The sequence below is a fragment of the Bos taurus genome, chromosome 2 (genome assembly GCF_002263795.3).
Source record: "Bos taurus isolate L1 Dominette 01449 registration number 42190680 breed Hereford chromosome 2, ARS-UCD2.0, whole genome shotgun sequence".
In the NCBI taxonomy this organism is placed as follows: Eukaryota; Metazoa; Chordata; class Mammalia; order Artiodactyla; family Bovidae; genus Bos; species Bos taurus.
Genome location: NC_037329.1, coordinates 126,107,675 through 126,129,448, shown reverse-complemented (window position 1 = coordinate 126,129,448; position 21,774 = coordinate 126,107,675). Strand labels below are relative to the sequence as shown.

The following is a 21,774-nucleotide window of genomic DNA, read 5'->3' as shown; positions in this document are numbered from 1 at the left end:
CATCAGGGACAGAGCATACGACCTGGTCAGGCCGAGCTCAGGCCCTGCAGTCAGATAGACCTGGCTTCTAATTTCAGTTCTATCTATTCTACTGAGTTATTTAACCTCATTAAGCTTGACTCCTTCTCTGCAAAGTGAGACTAAGAAGCACCTCTTAACGTAGTCAGGAGGATAACTGAGATAATCCTTGCCGGTGCCCAGCACGATGGCCACACATAGCAGGCAGGGCTGGACACTTGCTGTCTTACTATCGTGAGCCGGGGGATATGGGATTCACTCTGGACCTGGGCTTGGGTCTGGGTCTTGCGTGCCCCGGGGCGTGGCCCCTGCCTCTCACCACAGTGACGGCGTCATTGAGCAGGGACTCCCCAAACACAAGGATGTGGAGCAGCTCGTTGATGTGAATCTCCTCGAAGACGGCCAGCACGGCCACGGGGTCCACGGCCGAGATGATGCTGCCGAACAGCAGGTTCTCCAGAAGGCCGATGTTGTTGATCTGCTCGCCACCCACCAGGCACACGGCGTACATGAGGCCACCCAGGAAGAAGGCGTTCCACAGCGTGCCCACCACGGCGAAGATCAGGATGGTGCCCAGGTTCTCCGTGAACTGCCGCAGCGGCAGGAAGTAGCCAGCATCCAGGATGATGGGCGGCAGCAGGAAGAGGAAGAAGACTTCCGACTGCAGGATGGGGGGCGTCTCGCCCACGCCCTTGATCAGACCCCCCACCAGCAGCCCCACCACAATCAGCAGGCAGCTCTCCGGGACGATGCTCGAGATGGTGGGGATCACGTGGAAACCTGCAGAGGGTGAGATAACGGAAGGCCGTGGGCTTGAGGGGAGCCAGGAGAACAGAATATGGCTGGGGCTGAAGGCTAGGGGTAGGACCAAGAGGGGCTCAGGCTTGGTCTCAGGGGGCCGCTCTGTTACTCTCTGAGCCTCAGCCTCCTCGCCTAGAGCTGATAACACCAGCCTCACAGGCTAATATAATGCAGTTATGGGTTATGTTTATACGTAACTGATGTGTAAACTACATGATGATGTTGTTGAAGTGCTTTTTTCAAAGGACATACAGAGGCTCCCTGTCACTGTCATAAAGTAGGAGAAAGAAGCAGGTCTGTATGCCTTCAGAAAGCAGAAATTATACACCGATTACCAAGGCTCCAAGTACCACCCAGTTCCCTGACTGCCCCGTCTGCCCAGGTTAGGGTAGGGGTCCTTCTCTGGTGCCTTCCCCTCTCACAACTTCCATCTGCAATCCTGAGGGCATTACCTAACACCTGAACCCAAGTCATCTGTCCAGGCACAAGTTCATGGAGATGGATGTAAGCTCAAGACCAGGCATAACAATCGAAGAATTCTGTTTAAGGGAAGACATCAAGTTCCCCATCACGGAGGCGTAGAAGCAAAAGGCAGACAATGGTCGGTGGAGAAGTGACACAGGAGACAGGAAGGAGCACAGAGGAATCAAAGACTATCAGCGCAGGAAGGAACCTGGGGATCATACTGCCCGGGGCCTGCAAACGTGCAGCACGCACGCAGCGACTTCCAATCCCAGCTTCGAGTGCTTTCCCGCTGAGCCCAGAGAGATGCTCAGGAAGCCGACAGCAATCAATGGGTTCTGCGCATGAGACAAAACCTGTTTGCCGTCCTCTTTCTCACCCAATTCCACCCACTTTAAAGAAGGGGCAACTGAAGCTCAGGGAGGGGAAGGGACTCACCCAAGGTCACACAGCTCATCAATAGTAGAACCAGGACAGAACCCAGGTCTGACCCCACCAGCTTCTATCAAATGCCCCCTTCTTTAAGTCACTCCCTCCTTTCTCCCCATTAAGGTGAAAATGCCCCTCTGCCTGAGACCCACCAACTGTCTCCCCAAGCCAGGTCCTGGCCAGCAGCAGCGGTAGGCCACCCTCTGCAGCCGGCCCCCTTGTTTCCAAACACCAAGCAGGGAAGTGGCAAAAATCCCTTTCAGAGAGGGCCCCTCTCAATGCCAGCTCCGCCCCCAAGCTGCTCATGGGTCTCTGGTTTGTTCTGGGTGAGGAGGTGGGTGGAGAAGACCTGGGACATAACCCCCAAGGTCCGCCTGGTTAGGATGGTCCGCTTGCCACTTTGCTCGAGGTGGAAGCTCTCGCTCTCCTCCCCTCCTTAGCTTGTAAACTCTCTGCAGGCAGATTCCATCTCTGTTTATGATTATGTCCCCAGGGTCGGGGATACAGGAGGCGCTCAACAAGTATCTACTGATCGGAAAATGCAAAGGGCTTGGCCAGGACCCACGTGAATCTCTATAACCTGTCTGGCCAGGCCTCTTCTCTCTTTACCCCTGGAGAAGCCTGGGAAGGAAGAGGAACATCGCTCCCCAGGCCCAGAGCCCTCCTGCTCTCAGGTACTGATCGGGGTGGTGCCAGCAACAAGTCAGGACTCAGTATACCATCCAGGCCCAGAGCCAAGCACCCAGGGCCTGGATGTGACAGGGCCAAGCACCCAGAAGATACAATCGAATCATGTTGGAAAAAAAAAAAAAAACACATCCCCATTCTAGGCCAGGACACTTCAAAACAGACCTGACCCAAAGTCACAGCTTTTAGGCCTTCCCTGGTGGTCCAGTGGTTAACACTCTGGCTTCCAGTGTCAGGGGGTGTGGGTTCAATCTCTGGTCAGTGAACTAAGATTTCACATGCCGGGTAGTGAGGCAAAAATAGAAAGTCACCACTTTTGCGGAAAAGTCCACTCCTCTTACCCTGCCATGCCCATCCGTCTTTGTCTGTCAGTAACCCTCAGGGTTCGTGTGGCTGGTACACTGCGAAGGGCTAAGTCAGGTTGAGTCCAAGTCTCCCTTGCTCTAAAGATTAAAGTCCAAACTTTCAGCACGCCCTTCATCATCAGGTCTTGCTCATGTCTCATGCTCCCTACTTTCTTTTTTTTTTTTTTTTTGACCTCACCATGCATCTTGTAGGATCTTAGTTCCCTGACCGGGGATTGAACCCAGGCCCTCACAGTGAAAGCACTGAATCCTAACAACTGGTCCACCGAGGAATTCCCCCGACTGCGTATTCTTATGTTTCAACCTTGACAAACTCCTTTCAATTCGCTCAAGTGAGGTACACCCTCTTTGGCCTGCAGAACTTTGCCCAGTCCAGTCTGCCTGCCCAGAACACTGTTCCTCTACCCACACTGTATGTGGCTGACACCATATCCTTCTGGTTCCTCCTCTTCCAGGAAGCATTCCCTGACCACCCCTGCCTGCCTGGGCTAGAGCAGGAGTCCTCTGGTGTGTCCCCCATCATAACCTTTGACCCACAGTCATGACCTGGATTCCTCTTTCTCCCCAACACCCAGTGAGGTCAGACAACGCAGGCAGACGCAGTGAAACAGGACAATGGCACCACACCTGGGACCTGTATCTGCCTTGAGGGAAGACGGACAGCATGGGGGTTTGGGAAGCTTGAGAAGGAAGAGGAACATCCCTCCCTAGACAGGTTATAGAGATTCACGTGGGTCCTGGCCAAGCCCTTTGCATTTTCCGATCAGTAGAAACCCCCATGCTGATCAGTAGTCAGACAGCCAGCTGACTTCCTCAACGCCCCACCGCCACCCCAGAAGCTGAGCAACAAGAGCTGCCACAGGAGTAAACAGAGTCTAAAGAGGCAGCTCAGGGCAAGTGGAGGACAGTGTTCACCTCCACCCAGACTGCTAGGCTTTGAAATTGCCTCACCACCCTCTATGCCATCCATCCGATCCACAGAGCTTTCCTGGCTGCAGGAAGTGCCAGGCAATGCACCAGAGACCAGTAAGCCTCAGCCCACTGGGGGAGCAGAGGGATGATTGTGTGTGTGCGTAACACTCCAAGAGCAATAACATGAAGAACATTCATTACTCCTAAAGGTGCACCAGGAGCCAGGCATATGTCACGTCTTTAGTCCTCACAATACCTAGCCCTGTGGGATAGGTATTGTCCCCATTTTGAAGAAGAGACAGTTGAGGTTTGGCAAGGTTCAGTAGCCTTCCCAGAGTGCAGGGGAGGAGTTCGACTCTAGCTCAGAGCATCTCACTTCAAGTGAGTCGGTCCTCACAGTACCTGGGGCTGGTGCCCTGTCCCCAGAGCAGAAACCCCCAGGTCTTCCTGTGTCAGCCCTGCCTCTCGGGGAGCAGAATCACGAGCCCTGATGGGCAAGGGAATGGGAGGGGAGGAAAGTCCGGGATCCACCCTGGCTCCTGGCCTGTGGGTAGGCTGCACATTACTGGAAAATAGCTTCTGGGGGAGGGGCGGATTCTGTCATCAGGCAAAGCGGAAGGGGGCCTGATGGCCTGTTCTGACTTGTCCCTCTCCAGAGGCCCTGCCTCCACCTGCTGTCCCAACCCTGTACCCCAGAAACTGAGTGAAGTGAAAGGGGGACAGTTGGGCCTCTGGGCCCTTGACCAAGACCCAGCATTGAGACAGGACCTCAGGATGCCACGAAATGAGGCAAAACTTCTGGGCCTGAACTTGTGACAGTGGTGATGTCACCAGGATGGAATCAGGGGTGGGGCAGAGGCCACAAGACTCAGACCCAAGCCGTGAGAGCCGACGCGGACCTCAGAAGCCACCTAGATCCTCCATCACATGGTTGGGGAAACTGAGATGCAGAGAGGGGTGGCGATCTGTCAGGTCACGGCCGGTCCCCCCATGAGGACCCGTGAAGCTCAAGTCCAGGGATCGCTCGAGCCACACGGCCTCCTGCTGGAGCCCCCAGACCTCCCAGAGCAAGGACGGGAGGAAGAGGTCTGGAATTCAACATCTCCCGGCCACGGGGCGAAACCGCCAACTTTGGGGCTGGCTTCCCTTTTTAGGTGAAGAGGTGGGGGCAGGGGAGTGGTGTTTCTCACTCTGCCCGGAGTGGGTGACAGCTGGGCAATGGGGGGCACACACACATGCACACTCACTCTAGCTCTGACACACACACTCTCTCACGCACATTCCCCCCGCTTTCACTCTCTGACATGCTCTCACACACAGACTCTGACGACACACTCGTTCTCTTACACACATGCACACAATTACCTACATTCTTGCTGTCTCTGACACGCACGCTCTGAGACATTCATGCTCACCTGCCCTCTCTGTCTTACAGACACACACACATACTCTTTCTCTGACACACACAGGTAAACTGAACCGGCACGCGACTTAGCTGCAGACTGATGAGGGGCTCTTGGTCCCCAGCAGCCTCTCTGTACTTCACTGTGAGGACGTTTTATTTACATTCCAGACCGTCCCCATCTGCTGAGACTGGGCGCCGTGCAGCAAGCAGGCAAGACTGTTCCACGTCACCCTTGGTTGCCAGGGTGAAGGGATAGCTCAACCCCACTGGCCGCATCTCTCCCCGGGCCTGGCAGTCAGAGGGGTGTGCCAGGAAGAGGGGCCTCCCTGGCCCCCCAGAGCTGGGTCAGCAGGGACCCAGGGGCACATGAGGGGCTCTACCGCCCTAGTTCCTGGCCTGAGGACTGCTCTGGGGCTGCAACTCGGCCAGGTCCCAAGGGATTCCTGGTTGCACAACGACTCCATGTCTTTAACTCCCTCTTCAACTGCCCCAGCAACCAGGCTCCGCTACAGTAATGAAAGCTGATCCCTCCCAAGGAGAGCCTGGCGCTCGACAGTTCACAGCAGCTTGCTCTGCTATGTCTAACTCACCTGCACCTCACCAGGCTCTGGCCGTCACAGCCATCAGCCCCGCAGTGAGGAAACTGAGGCACAGAAAGGCGAAGCAACTTGCTCGAAGTCCAGTGGCTGGCAACCAATTCAAATCCAGGCAGTCTGGCGCCACTCTGGGTTCTCAGCCACTTGCCACATTATCCCTGGTTTTATTCTTATTTTGTTTCTAAGGGGCGCTTCAGAACTCAGGACTGAAGAGCCCCAAAGCAGTTCCCAGGGGACCGGAGGTGGTATTTCTTTCCATGAGCTCTTCTCCAGGGAAGTCTTGCCGCAGCTGTTCTGCTCAAGGAAAGACCTTAGGGAACCCTTCCATCTTTTAAGGCTGCCCCCTCTCAGCCGGAAGGGGTCAGTCTTCTCCTAAACTCCTAGGGCAGGAGAGTCAGAGGGGCTCTGACTCTTCTCAGTGTTGAGTCTTCCCACCATCAAGTCAGCTCTGAGGTCCAGATGCAGCTGCTGCCTCAGTAGGCTTGCAGCCAGACCGGCAGAGACAAAGACGTGTGGCACTCGCCACTCTGCCCTGGGTTACAAGCCAGATGTAGTCACTGACTAGTTTGGTGACTTTGGGCAAGTTACATCTCCTACCCTCAGTTTCCCCGTCCATGTAAAAGCCTGTTTCAGAAGGTTTCTGGAACCTAAGAGGACCTAATAAGGGTAAAGAATGGCAAACACTGCTACCTTCAATGTTGGCAAAAAGTGGTTCTATTATTGTTATAATCTTCAAAACCAGGCTTAAACCAGGTTTAATGTGAATCACACTATGTTATTACGACCTGTTACACTTGTCCATCATTTAGGATGGACATCACTTTAAGCTCTGCAATGGTGCGAACTTTTTAAGTCATCTGGGTCTCCAGCTGTCAGCATAGAGTGGGCATTAACTATTTATGAACTGAGACAAAACTGACTTTCAGATGTGAAGTGTGGGAAAGAGGAAGGAGATGGAAGAGACTCTGAGATTTCAAGAGTAGGTGATGCTCCCAGAGCAGGGATCATCTGAATTAGGCTTTGAAGGATCAAGAGAAGTTTGCCAGAGAGAGAAGGAAGAAAAAAGCCATTCTAGGGTCTGTATTGGAGAAGGCAATGGCACCCCACTCCAGTACTCTCGCCTGGAAAATCCCATGGGTGGAGGAGCCTGGTAGGCTGCAGTCCATGGGGTCGCTAAGAGTCGGACACGACTGAGCGACTTCACTTTTCATTTTCATGCATTGGAGAAGGCAAGGGCAACCCACTCCAGTGTTCTTGCCTGGAGAATCCCAGGGACGGGGGAGCCTGGTAGGCTGCCGTCTATGGGGTCGCACAGAGTCGGACACGACTGAAGCAACTTAGCAGCAGCAGCAGGGTCTGTATTACAAGTACCCCGCAAATGGATGTATGGATAATGGGATGAATGAAAAATAAGGAAAGAAAAAGACAAATAGCAAGGCTGAATTCACCAAGCCTTTGCCAATACCCAAACAGGAGAGTTGCCAAGATTAAATGAGATGGTGTATATAAATCACTTGGCACAGTACCTGTTACACATGTCTTTGAGTCTTGGTCCCTCCCGTCACTGGGGTGATGATGAGTAACCTGAGAACCCAGTGAGCAGGGTAACTGTGAAGACAATTTTTTAAAAATATGCCCACCCAGTAAGATCATAATTCACTTTAAGATATAATCTCTAGCATAGAGAAGGAGAAAAACACTGGACACTTAAGAGGGTTGGATGCAAGACTTTCACATCTCCTCTCATTTTATCTCATATCTTGACCCCCATTTAATAGATGAAGAAACCGAGGCTCAGAGAGGTGAAGTGACTTCCCCAAGGCTGCAGAGCCGGGAAGTGGCACAGTCAGAATCAGAACCCAGGTCTCCCCATCTCTAGTCTTTGTGGCAGGCTGCATCAATGAAAACTAAGCCTGTGAGCATCAGAGGAAAGAGAAGTCAAGTCTGCAATGTGCCTCCCCTGCAAAACAGCCAAAAATAAATGTGTTCCAAGTACCTGGAGAGGAATCGTCCCCCACACCGGGGGAGTCAGTCTCTGTCTGTGCCTTCCCCCATCATTCTTCCAAACGGCACCTCTATCTCTGGCCTCTTTCAGTCCCCGTCTCAGGGGAGACAGTGTCCCACCCTCTGGGAACATCCAGTCTGGGTGGGAAATTAGCTAATAAATCAGCGGAGAATACAGCAGCATACGCTGGGCTCCCTGAGGCATAGGGAAAAGAGGACTTGGTCAGATCAAAACGTGGGTTTCAGGCCCGGCTCTGCCCTTTAGTAATCAGGAGGCTTGGACAAATCATGAAATCACAGACGGGCCTCGGTTTCCTCGTGTGCAGACAAGTGAGAATCAAGGGACTGGACACAGAAGCACCTTGTACCTTGTGATGTGGCAAACAAACTTCGGAGATGATCAACACATGAGAAGTAAGGACAGAATTCCAGTCCCCTATAATGAAAGGGACATCTTTTTTGGGTGTTAGTTCTAAAGGTCTTGTAGGTCTTCACAGAACTGAAAAAGATCTTCACGACCAAGATAATCACGAAGGTATGATCACTCACCTAGAGCCAGACATCCTGGAATGTGAAGTCAAATGGGCCTTAGAAAGCATCACTAAGAACAAAGCTAGTGGAGATGATGGAATTCCAGTTGAGCTATTTCAAATAGCTCAAAGGCAATGCCAAAGAATGCTCAAACTACCACACAATTGCACTCATCTCACATGCTAGTAAAGTAATGCTCAAAATTCTCCAAGCCAGGCTTCAGCAATACGTGAACCGTGAACTTCCTGATGTTCAAGCTGGTTTTAGAAAAGACAGAGGAACCAGAGATCAAATTTGCCAACATTCGCTGGATCATCAAAAAAGCAAGAGAGTTCCAGAAAAACATCTATTTCTGCTTTATTGACTATGCCAAAGCCTTTGACTGTATGGATCACAAGAAACTGTGGAAAATTCTGAAAGAGATGGGAATACCAGACCACCTGACCTGCCTCTTGAGAAACCTATATGCAGGTCAGGAAGCAACAGTTAGAACTGGACATGGAACAACAGACTGGTTCCAAATAGGAAAAGGAGTACGTCAAGGCTGTATATTGTCACCCTGCTTATTTAACTTATATGCAGAGCACATCATGAGAAACGCTGGGCTGGAAGAAGCACAAGCTGGAATCAAGATTGCTGGGAGAAATATCAGTAACCTCAGATATGCAGATGACACCACCCTTATGGCAGAAAGTGAAGAGGAACTAAAAAGCCTCTTGATGAAAGTGAAAGAGGAGAGTGAAAAAGTTGGCTTAAAGCTCAACATTCAGAAAACGAAGATCATGGCATCTGGTCCCCTCACTTCATGGGAAATAGATGTGGAAACAGTGTCAGACTTTAGTTTTGGGGGGCTCCAAAGTCACTGCAGATGGTGATTGCAGTCATGAAATTAAAAGACGCTTACTCCTTGGAAGAAAAGTTATGACCAACCTAGATAGCATACTGAAAAGCGAAGACATTACTTTGCCAACAAAGGTCCGTCTAGTCAAGGCTATGGTTTTTCCAGTGGTCATGTATGGATGCGAGAGTTGGACTGTGAAGAAAGCTGAGCACCGAAGAATTGATGCTTTTGAAGTGTGGTGTTGGAGAAGACTCTTGAGGGTCCCTTGGACTGCAAGGAGATCCAACCAGTCCATTCTAAAGGAGATCAGCCCTGGGTGTTCTTTGGAAAGAATGATGCTAAAGCTGAAACTCCAGTACTTTGGCTACCTCATGCGAAGAGTTGACTCATTGGAAAAGACTCTGATGCTGGGAGGGATTGGGGGCAGGAGGAGAAGGGGACGAAAGAGGATGAGATGGCTGGATGGCTGTCAGTCTGAGTGAACTCCGGGAGATGGTGATGGACAGGGAGGCCTGGCGTGCTGCTATTCATGGGGTCGCAAAGAGTCGGACACGACTGAGCGACTGAATTGAACTGAAGGACAGAAATGGGACAGAGGGGGCGGGGGGTCAAGGAGACTTGAAAGCAATAAGCAGAGAGATACTGTGACTGCCGGGCCCACCTGGAGACCTGACAAGAGAGGCTGTGATCAGGATTCTGGGCCAGTTAATCCTTAGCCCTTAACCTCCCGTACCTATCAACCCCTGTACTCCAGTTGCTGGAAGTGCCCAAATCCCAGCTCTGCACACACAGAGGGCAATCCTTCACTCTGAACTCCTACCCACCTTTCCAAACCTAGTGCAGGTGTCACCTCCTCCAGGAAGCCTTCCCTGAAAGCCCAGGCTGAGTCAGGTGCTCCTGCAAGCTGAGGGGTGGGAGCTCTGCAGCTGGTGTTCTCGTCCCCCTGGCAGCCCAGCACAAGGCCCTGGGCCCCACAAAAGTGATGCTTGGGATAAGTGAGTTAAGGGGATGATGGAAGCTTCCTAAAGGATGTGGGATTGAAGTTGGGTCTGGAGGGCAGAGGGCTGATGGGGGAACAGTGAACAAAGGAACAGAGAGGGCGGCATCTGCAAAGCCTTCCAAGGACTCTGAAGCCTCCAACCAGCCTGGAAATGAGACTGCAAGTGAGGGAGGCGCTGGCACAGCTGGAGGAGGCAGGAGTGCCAGGACCTGAGTCAAGGGACTGGAGCCGACACCGCAGGGCTCAGAGGGACCCCTAACCCTCAGCCCTGGACCTGGCCTTGACCCAGGCTCTACTCCTGCCCTGGCTTTCACTCCACCAGACTTCTCTGCGGGTCTCAAGACCCATTTTGGGACCCACCTCCACCCCACCCCCCTCACCCTGCACTGGGGCAGCACCTCCAGGGACCTAGTCCAGTCTCCCCAGTCGCCGAAGCCCCCCATAAACATGTGCTGAACGAATTTCCCTCCGGCAGCTTTTCCCCACCCCCACAGGAAAGGTGCTGGATGGAGTGTCCCCACACAGGGAGGTGGATGATGACTCACACGGGGCAGGGGAAGTAGGGACACGGGCTGGGGACTGGCAGTAAACAGCCTGCGTGTGTTGACAAGACACAGAGCTCCAGCGGGCAGCCGGAGGGCCTGGCGAAGGAGAGGCCTCCAGGCAGCCGGTCGGAGGGGGTGGGGTAGGACCTCAGGCTCCAAAGACTCTAGAGGCTGGTTTGGGTCCCTGATGGGGGACCATGTGATACACACCAGCTACTTTTGATTTTTTTCAAAATAGAAATATATTACTTTGGTGATTTTAAATGAAACCCATGGTCCTTTAAAACTTTTTTTTTCCCCAAAAGTATATAAGTGCATTAAGTCAAAGGGGAATTATCTGCCATTGATCCTCCTCTTTCAATACCCAATCCACAATCCCCTAACCCCAGAAACAGAGACATAAACTTCAAAACTCTTCTGTATTTCTCAAGTTTTAAATTTTTGTGTAGAGACTTCCCTGGCGGTCCAGTGGTTAACAATCTGTTCTGCAATGCAGGGGACACAGGTTTGATCCCCGTCTGGGGAACTAAGATCCCACACGCCACAGGGCAACTAACCCCGCATGCCACAACTAGAGAGCCTGCACGAGGTAACGAAAGGTCTCACATGACTCAACGAAGATCCCGTGTGCGGCAGCTAGGGCCAAGGCAGCCTGACTAGATAAACATTTAGAAAAATGTTTGTGTAAATGGTATATTCTACACAGTGCTATACTGGCTTCTATGGAGCAGAGACTGCACTAAACGCTGCAGCTTCCTGTTTAATTCTCTCAACAACCCTCCGGCAACAGGCATTATTACAGTCCCCATTTCAAGGTAAGTAAAGAGAAGGTCAGAGGGATGACCACTAATATGCCCCAAGGTCAGAGAGCCAGGGCTACAGAGCAGCGTTTCAGACCCAGGTTGACCCCACCCTCCAGGTCCCATCCCTTGGCCGCCCCGCCCCCCGGCCCGTGGATCAACCTCCCTGTGAGTATGGCCCTGCCTGTGCCATCATGTACTGGATGTACCGCACCAACGGCATCGGGCTGAAGCCTGCTTTCTTACACTCCGAGATCCTTCACCAAGAGCCCCAGGCAGGCCGTGCCTCTGTGCTGGCAAGGAGACCAGAGGGCCTCAGTTTCTGCTTTCTCCTGACCCCCTCGTACCACAGGCATCAGAAAAATCTGAGTCACACCCCTGGCAAAGGAGACCCTTCTGGGCTCCCCGGATTTCAACTAAGGAGTGTGGAGGAGAGGAAAGCACAGGATGCTCGAGCTCGAAAAGAACCAGGGGTTAGTCTAGTTTCAAGCTACCATCCCCTTCGTCTCCTGATGCCCCAGGTATGCAGCTCCCCAGCTGGGGCTCTGCCCTTCCCACCCATCCCCATGCCCGGGACCTGTCATGACCCCTGCCAGATGCTCTCAGGACTTCAAGACAGCAGCAGGAGCTCCAAGCACCAGTCTGCCCCACACCTGGGGTGGGGAAGAAAACAGGAGGCTTGGTGAGAGAAGTTCTATTTCCAGAAACCTTAGAGCCTTGAGAAAGCTGCATTTTTCTTTCCTGTTCCTTTTGGTGGAGGTAGGGCGTAGTTTGCCAAATGCAAGCTTAAGAGAAAACTGAAATTGAGGATACCAAATACCTGTTGTTCTTAAGAGTCCCAGTTGCAAGTCACTCCGCTTAGAAGCCTAATAATGAATTCAATCCTTTATATATAACTTGAACTTGCTCACGATGTCACCACACTCAGAGAGAGGGGGAGTACAGAGAGATGGTGGCAGGACAGCAACACAAAGAGAAATTCTACCATTTCCAGGACAATAGCCGTGCAAAAGCAAGTCCGGGCGCCCCATTTTCAGCGGCCGCAGGGGAGAGGGGGAGCTGCAAAGGGAGACCAGGACTCCGGTGGGGCAGGCTGGCGAGGGGGGGCATCTGGGCCCCTTCCACCCCTCCTAGCTCGATTGGCTAGAGTCCACTTGTGCTTCATGGCGTCTGGGGTAGTGATGAAGAAGGGAGACCAGGTACCCCTCAACTAGAGTGTTTTGGTGACCTCTCAGAGCTTGGAGCGGGCCTGAGAAGATGGGGAGGAGTCCAGAAGGCGGGTGGCGGGGGAATGGGGGAACCCTGAGACCAGTGTGTCTGGGTGTGCATGGGGTGGACCTGCAGGGTGACAAGGACACGGGAGCTGCACTGACCCCAAAACCTGTTCCTGCAGTGGTCCCCACCTCCCCAGCATCACTCAGTTGCTCAGGCCCAGACCCTGAATCAGAATCCGTCAGAATCATCCTGACTCCTTTCTTCCTCTCACAACCCACATCCAATCCAGTGGCAAACCCTCACTCCCTTCTGGCTCTACTGGCCTCCTTGCTTTGTCTTGAGTGCAAGCACGATTCCACCCCAGGGCCTTTGCACCTGTTAGCTCCTCTGCCTGAAACTGAATAGGTGAATGGCAGGTCCTCCTTTCTACCAGGTCCCACACCCTCCCTTCTCTCTGCTTAACCTGCTTTATGGTTCTTAGAGCACTTGGCATTTCCTGACCATTTGTATGCACTCACTGACGTCCCCGTGACCCAGAACGTGAGCTCCGTCAGGGCAGACTGCCGCAATCTCTGTTGTGTCCCTGGCGGCTAGAGTTGTGCCTGGCAGGCTATAGGCTCGCCATCAGTATCTGCTCAACGGATGATGGTCTTCTGCCTCATGACCTGACAAGGTTGATGCGAGGACCGCATGAGACCCAGACACAGGAGCCCGGAGCAGACCGAGAGAGTCTGCTCACACCATGGGGCTGGTTGGCCGTCTCTCCTCCAGATTGCTCTTCAAGGGCAGGGACCCTGTCCTACTCACTGCTGACTCCCACACAGTACAGAGCCTGGTACCGGGCAAGCATCAAACTTCCTTGTTGAGTCTGCATGACTATCCAAGGGCACGATTCCTGTCCTAATTGAACCTAATCTTCAATTTTGGCTCTAAGCGCGTGAGCACTAAGCACTAGCTGAACTGGCCTGAGCCTGAAGGAAGGGCTGGGGTTAGGGAGGCACAGGGAAGGCCTTCCAGGCAAAGCCCCCAGTGTCCAGAAAGGCGGAACAGACGGAACGAGTGTGTGGGTAGAGCGCTTCTACTGGGCACAAATGAGAGTGAAGGCCGAGGAGGAAATAATCATCTGAAGAAGTGGTCATAAAGCAGCCTCTCCTCTGGTCCTCGCTAAAACCCAGGGCACACAGACAACAGATGAGGAAACAAGTTCAGAGAGGTCCAGACACTGACCCAAGATCACATGGGTAGCAGCCAAGCCAGGTCACAAAGCTGACACCGCTGACTCCCAGTCCAGTGCTCACACAGGGCCAGACTGTGAAAGGCCTTAAATACCTTGGAGAGGGAACTCTGGGTCAACCCGGTGGACCAGGCAGAGCTACCGGAGGGCTTTGACAGTCCTGCCTACAAGCCCCTCGGGGAGGGAGGCGGGAGATGGTACTGCCCCCAGGCTCAGCACCCTGGGGTGGAGCAGAGCTCTCCAACTGCCTAGCAAGCAAGTCTAGGCTCCGGGGGCAGCTGGCTCCACTTCTGGAAGATTCCGACAGATGGATGAGCCCTAGCCCCCATCTCATCTCCAAATGCCTGCAGAGACCAGAAAGCTACACTGAGAGGAGAAGCACCTAAGCCAAAGCCAGGCCGGGGATCAGCAGACCTGGGCTCCAGTCGAGACCCTGCCACCACCTCACTAGGTGCTTTGAACAAGCCCTGGCCTTTCTCTGGCCTCAGTTTCCCCCTTCCTCAGAGGCATAACAAGAGCCTTTCCAGTTCTGACGTCTGACCGGTGAGCCCTGCTGATGGACAAAGCCAGGGCTCTGCAACGCTCACCATCTCTGCCCATGCCAACAAGCATGATGTCTGGGCCAGAGCAGCCTTCATGCTGATCAAGACTGCACGAGGCGGCACGGGGCAGCATGAAGAGTCCTGGCTGCCAACCAGGGTGCTGGCTTCTGTCCCAGCTCTAAACCTGAACTCCTCTGTGATCTCTGGCAAACCATGGTACTGCCCTGAACCCTGCTTCCTGCATCTCTAGCAACAGCACTGTGGCACAGGGTGGCCGTGAGAAAAGGAAGTAAAAGAGGCATTAATAAACTCCCAGGGAGCTGCGGTCATCACTGCCCAGCCTCATAGTCAGGCCCTGGTGGGAGCAGGACCCACCCTGGTCGGGCAGCGGGTCTGCGCCAGAGGCGGCTTCTCCCGGGGGCCCTAGCAGCCAGCTCCCTGGGAGACTGAAGCAGAGGGATTGGTCCTGGGCTCCAAGCAGGGCTGGGCCAGGGGAGGTGGTTCAGGTGTGGGCTGGGAGCTAGTGGGCTGGGAGGGAGACGCTGGAAAAACAAACAGGAGTGTCACACCCGGGTTCTGTCTCGAGTTTCAACACAAATCAGGGAGGCGGGGCACCTGGTCCTGAGAACCCAGTAATCTGTTTCCTGGCTTTGCCACCTACTTGCAGGCACTCGCCCCTCTGAGTCTCTGTCTCCTCATCTGAAAAGCGAGGTTCACAATCATGTCTATGTCAAAGAGCTGTTCTGAAGGTCCGAGGCGATGATACATCTTGAACAAGGGACTGCCAAAGAAAGAGCTCAGCGGAGGGCCCGGTCCCCACGCTGCGCCCCAGTCCCAGGCTGGAGAGGGCCTGCTGGCACCAGAGCACAGCTGCCCAGGAGACGGGGCCACATCCTGGGGCAGCCCCTCCGAAGCACAGCAGGGTGCCCTGTCCCTGTCAGCATCAATTTCAGGCTGAGCCCGGCTGGCAGGAGTTTCTGGAGGTGCTGAGGGGAGGCTGAAGAGAGGCCCTCTAGAGCCCCCACTGGGTTTACTTCTCATTCCCTATAAGATCCACAGAATGTCCTGCCAGGCTACCTGAACACAGATCTGGGGCGCTGGGGATGTGGCTGGGCCGTGCAGACCCGGGCTCCCTGGACCCTCAGCAGCCGTATCCCTGAGGTAGGCTGCTGGGGTGGGGAGGCCAGAGGTCCCCCCTAAGATGCCCAAGGACCGGTCTAGGGTCTGCCCTGAAAGTGTCCACACGCTTCTCCTGAAAACATCCCAGCTGGCTAACCGTCAGCAAGGAGGGGGACACAGAGGGCGTGCGGGTGGGCCTCTCCCAGCCTCCTCCCCATTCCACCGGGGACAGTGTGCCGCCCCAGGCCTCCAGGAGCCCGGAGACACACAGAGCCAAGCATGCTCAGAGGAGGCTGCCCTTTAGAGGACACTGCAGAGATGAGGACACGGCCGGCTGCAGGCCTCGGTCCTGGTGCCAGGAAGGCCCAGGGCTCCAGAAACAAAGTGACTCAGGCCTCTCCTGGGGAAGAAGAGGGGCAGCAAAAAAGCCAGGGAGGTCACAGGAGGCAGGATCTCCCCAGACCATCTCAATCCGACCCCTCCACTTCACAGATGCCAAGAAGGAAGCCCAGAGACGGGCAGGGACTTGGCCAAGGTCATACTGCAACGTGATGGCAGTGCCAGACTCCACACCCAGGACTCAACATCCCAAATCCAGTCCTCACTGGAACATGGTACCACCCCTCACGTGACTCCCACCTTTTTTCTTTTAACTACCCTTTCCTAGTGCTCCGTTGTGATGCTTTGTCCACATTAACTGCCTGATCCTCCTGAAAGTTCTCTACACAGGTACTGCCATCCTCCTTCTGCAAAGGAAATGGAGGCAGAGAGAGGTGAAGGGACCTAACCCAGGGCCCCAGAGCTAGTCTTTTCTGACTCCTGAGCCATGGCTCAACCAGGCTGCCTCCATCTCCGAGCCCTGGCTTTCTGTCCCCCTGTGCTGGGAGCAGAAGCCTCAGTTCACAGCCAGCTCTGTCACTCCTTATGGGGGGGAGCCACCCACCCACTCTAGACCTCTGGTTCCCTCCAGGACCCCTGGCGGCACTCACATGCCCTTGTTCTGCATCTGCTCTGCTTGCGGGAGAACCAGGAGCTGTCTGGTACCCTGGTGAAGAGGAATGGGACCCTTGCAGAGGCACCTTCAGTCCTGGGGTGGACCTGTGCGCACTGCCTCAGAGGGGCGTGCTGCAGCCCTCCAGCTGCCACCAGCACAGGAAGGGAGACTCACACCAAGCCCTGTGCGTTCTCATTTCACCTCAGCAATACCTGAGACAGGTACTGTTCCCATTTTTGAGGGGGAGAAACTGAGGCTCAGCGCCTAAAGAACTTGCCCAGGCGGCACACAGCCAGCCAGCAAGACAATTGGCGTTTGATTCCAGGATTGCCGGACCCTGGAAGCTGAGCTCTGCCCTCAAGCCAGGCTGCTGGATAGGAAAGGATGCATAACGGCTTCCTGCTGTCATTCTGGTCCTCAGGGCACAGGTTGTGCACATCCTCAGATGCGGTTGGCTGGAGGCCGGGAGTCCTTCGGTGAGGAGCCAGGCACGGAGGGGCAAGGGCCCAGGCAGACTGAGAGGCTGCCGAGCTGTCTAATTGCCGCCGGCCCGTCCCGTAGAAGGCAGCGCACCGCACCCAGGAAGGCGCAGCGAAAGGCTCCATAGCACCTGCCTCCCCGTGGGCAGGGCCAATCGGATGACCCTTCACACGGGACGTAAGTGGGCATGCCTGGGCGACAAAAGGCCTGGAACTCCAGGTGGAGCCCTGGTTTTCTAACCAGCTCAGCGGCCCAGCTTCCCCAGGAGACGGGGATGCTCATGATAACAGCCTCACTGAGGGCTCCTTAGCCTTCACAGCTACCCTGTGAGGGAGGCCCTGTCATATCCATTCCCAGATGTGGAACCTGAGGCTCGGACAGGCTAGGTTACTTGCCCAAGGCCTCCTCGCTGGTGAGTGGCAAGACCAAACAGGACTCCAGCCCAGGAGGTTGACTCCGGAGCTGACGGCGGCTCATCCTCCAGGGTGGCTCTTAGCCAGGTTCCTCATCTGAGCCACAGAGAAAATGATCTGGATACTGTTTTCTCAATTCTCTGAAGAATGGACCTCACTGCAACCATCTCTGCTGCTGCTAAGTCGCCTCAGTCGTGTCCAATTCTGTGCGACCCCATAGACGGTAGCCCACCAGGCTCCTCTGTCCCTGGGATTCTCCAGGCAAGAATACTAGAGTGGGTTGCCACTTCCTTCTCCAGGAACAATCTCAGAATGTTCCAAGGAGCAGGCTGGGGGCCTTGGAATGGAATAACTATTGTTGTTACCAGTGGAAAAGACAGAAAACTGTCCCTGAATGCCAGGCCCCACACTGCCCGAACTAAGGGCCTTGGTTTGCTCCCCTGTGGAGGGAAAGGACCAGGGAACTTCAGGGGCTCTTTCACTCTGGTTTCCTACACTTCAAAGTCACTCAGTTCCTCTGCTTTCTGGTGCGTGTGACCCTGGGTAAGTAGTTAACCTCTCCAGACCGCAGGGTCCTCCTTTACAAATGGGGACACCTCCACCACCTCACAGGGTCAGGTGAGGCCCACTGAGTTGAGGAAGGCAGAGAGGGCCTTGGAGGGCAAGGCTCGGGCACCAGGTGGAGGTGCCCCCTACTCTTTGGGCCGGACTCCTGTGACGCCACCAGTCACTGCCACTAGAAGACGTGGCACTCCACGACCTCGCCCTGAAGGCAGATACCAGGGCTCAGAGGCTGTCCCCAGGCTCCACCCTGGACCAACAGGGCACTCCCAAGGAAGGGCCTGCCCGGCTCCCTGATATCACCGCCCGGGGTGCTTTCACAATGAGCCGTGCCTCCTAGATAGGCAGGAGCCAGAGCACAGGAGGCACTTGCGCCACTGTGTACCTGGCACTGCAGGCGGTAACACCAAGCAAAGTGCAGCCCACCTGGGCCCGTATCTTATCACACTAAATGCTTCCTGGGAAGGAGCCGGGTGGTGAGGCAGAGGCCCAGCCCACGCTGGTCAGGCCTCTGCTTCCAGATTCTTGACCTCAGCCTAGGCTGTAATCTCCCCAGCCTGGGAGACCTCCTACAACTCTCCTGTAGAAGCTGTGAGGGTGAAGGTTCAGGAGACCTGGACAATGAGCTACAAGCTGACTACTCAGATCCAGGCCTTGTCTGTCTGAGAGGACAGGGGCAGGGGTGCTAGCTTGGCTTCTAAGGGGGAAGAAGCGAGCTCCATGGGGCAGAGCCCCATGGAGAGCCCTGGGAGCTACAGAGCCCCGGGTCTTCAGGTCCCAGACCAGGGCTGCGTCTCCTTCCCATCCAAGGCTCCTCTGTCCCCCACCCTCCTGCATCTCTGCACTCTTGAACCAGGGAAGGGTGGGGAACCAGACCACTGCCTGGAATTTCTAGCACCCAGTGGCCTCAGCCAGGAACCAGGGGAGAGACTGAGCCTGGGAAATTTTCTAGACCACCCTTCTTCCCTAGCAGGGAGTCCCCTCAGGTAGGAAGTGGACCAAGCTCTGGTCCAGAGAGAGTGGAACGGAGGTTGGGGGAGGTCCCCTGGGACGCTGTAGCTCCAACACCTCCCTCGGTTCGGGTCTGGCTCCATCACTTGCTGGCTCTGTGACCTTCCCCAGGCCACTGTTTCCTCAGCGTGCCGGATGATGGGCTGAGTGAGCTTCTCAGAGGCCTCCTCTACCTCTGACAGCCCCTGATTTTACATGATAAACAGCACACATGTGTCACTTTCCATCTTGCTTTATCTTTTCCCCATACCCGGTCTCATGTGAACATCACGGCGTCCTTCTGAGGCAAGTATGGATTCTCCCAAGTCAAAGATAGGAAAAAAAAGAAAAAAAAACAAAGCTCGTGGCACTTATGCCCAAGAACATACTCAGATAGGGCACAACTGAGCCAGACCTTGCACCCTGGGCTCCACACAGAGGAAAGTCGAGGGCAGTCAGGCCAGGCTAGAGTGGAAGGCCCGAGAGACCAGTTCAAGAGTTCACCTAGCCTGTCTCTCTCGAAACTGCTCCACTGAGGCGGATAAGGGGACTCTTAAAAGAGCAGATTTAATGACGAAAGTGAAGTCACAAAATATTATGGACAGCATGATTATTATCGTGAAACTACTTTTATTAAAAAGAACATCACACAACTGTAGGGAAAAGTCCAGGCAGACACATTGAACTGTGAAGAGTGATCGGTTCTAAGCGGGGGTTTTTGGGGGGGTGACTCTGGGGAGCAGGGCGGGTAAGGAGAGGTGGAGTGAAAAGGATATGACCTGAATATTTTTCTTTAAATACTCATGTAGTGTTTGTTGGTTTGTTTTTGTTATTTTCCTTTTTACAAACAACAACAACAAAAATCTGGGCAGAATTTTCTGAGCACCAGATCTAGGTCAAAACTCAGTATTAGGGGGACTTTCCTGGTGGTCCAAAGTGGGGGTGTGGGTTTGATCCACGGTTGGGGAACTAGACCCTGGATGCTGCATGGTGTAGCCAAAAAAAAAAAAAAAATTTTTTTTAAATAAATAAATGATTTTTTAAAAAATCTCAGTATTAAACATGTTGCTGTAATTGTTTATCTCAATTTTCACAAAGACCCTATGGTGTATAAGAATATTCATAGCAGCTTTATTCATAATTGTCAAAAAAGGGAACCAACCCAAATGCCCATTAACAGCACAATGAATCAACTATGGCTTACTCACACAAGGCGATACCATACACAGCTACAGAGAGAACAAACCGCTGGGACAGGCGAGGATAAAGGGGAACCTCCAGGAAACACTGAGCAAGAGAAGCCAGATACAAAGAGTCCCTGTGTCTGGCTGTAGGTATATAGAGTCAAAGAACAGGTACAACCAAGTGACAATGACGGAAGTCAAAACGGTGGCTCTCTCGGCGGCACGTCGGGGTACAAACTGGGGAAGGCAGAGGGGACTTGGCGGGGTACACAGACGTCCTCTATCTCCGTCTGGGTGCAAATATTTGTAAATAATCAGCAAGCTGTATGTATACATTAAGATCAGTGTAATCTACTGTATGTACGTATGTAGGTGCAGGCGTGCTCAGTCGCTTCAGTCGTGTCCGACTCTTTGCACCCCATGGGCTGTAGCCTGCCAGGCTCCTCTGTCCATGGGGATTCTCCAGGCAAGAATACTGGAGTGGGTTGCCATGCCTTCCTCCAGGGGATTTTCGCAACCCAGAGATCGAACCAGTGTCTCCTGCATCTCCTGCACCTCAGGCAGATTCTTTACCCCTGAGCCACCAGGGAAGCCCCATGGATGTATATTACTCCTCCATTAAATAAACAGAGGGGGAAAGGTTTTTTAAAAAATGCAGGTGAGAATTATTTCCAGAAAAAAATAATGCTCACAGGTCACACAGGTCCTTAGCCCAAGGCTATACAGCTTGAAGGGAACAGAGCTGAGGTTCAAAACCAGGTCTGTTAGATTCTGAAGACCTTAAGCCGCCAGGCCACACTGAACCCTGACTGCCCAAAGGATGCCCCGAATCTCCCCAAAGAGTCCCTGTGTCTCTCTGCAGAAGCAGCCTTGCCCCTGGCTTCAAGATTGGCTTGCTCCTCAATATTAACCACCAGTCACTGTGGTTCAGTCACCTGCTCACATCAAGTGGGTGGAGCCTGGCTCCCCGGAAGGCTCAGCACACTGAGGGCTGCAGTTTAACCGCCAGGCCAAAAGGGAGCAGAGGCCAGGCCCAAAACTAAAGTCTTGAGCCTACTGGGAGCTGGGATGGCTGGAGTGCTCCGTGCAGGGAGAGGAAGCCTTGCACACACCCACCCACCTGCCATAATAGGCCCTGGGCCACAACGATGGAATTTCAAATGTGGAAGGACAGCTAAGCAGCAGAGGTGGGCTTGGGATTAGCTCAAACCCCTGGCCCAGTGCTCCAGCCATCTGACTTTGCTGTCTCACATTCTCCCATTAGGACCCTGTTCTCAGTGCTAAGTCGCTTCAGTTATGTCCAACTCTGCAACTCTATGGAACGTAGCCCACCAGGCTCCTCTGTCCATGGGATTTCCCAGGCAAGAACACTGGAGCGGGTTGCCATTTCCTTCTCCAGCGCATCTTCCCCACCCAGGGATTGAACCTGGCCTCCTATGTCTCCTGCACTGACAGGCGGGTCCTTTACCACTAGTGCCACCCAGGAAGCCCATTAGGACCCCAGCTCCCGTTGACTCAGAAAAGCCAGACCCTGCCAGTTGATCTCACCTTCTTCCCCACCAGGGACCAGGGGCAGAGGAGCTTTGAGGAAGCTGGATTCCCCAGAACCACCGCCCTGTGCTTTAAATTTCCAGCCTGCCCAGGCT

At 53.9% G+C, this 21,774-nt stretch overlaps 1 protein-coding gene across 1 annotated transcript in view; it reads right to left on the bottom strand.

The window, feature by feature from the left end:
• SLC9A1 (solute carrier family 9 member A1) overlaps nt 1-21,774 on the bottom strand; it is a 52,016-nt gene that overhangs the window by 12,879 nt on the left and 17,363 nt on the right. Inside the window, exon 2 of the mRNA NM_174833.3 lies at nt 338-798. Within this exon, the coding sequence (NP_777258.2) occupies nt 338-798 (461 nt within the window). The remainder of the gene's footprint in view (nt 1-337; nt 799-21,774) is intronic.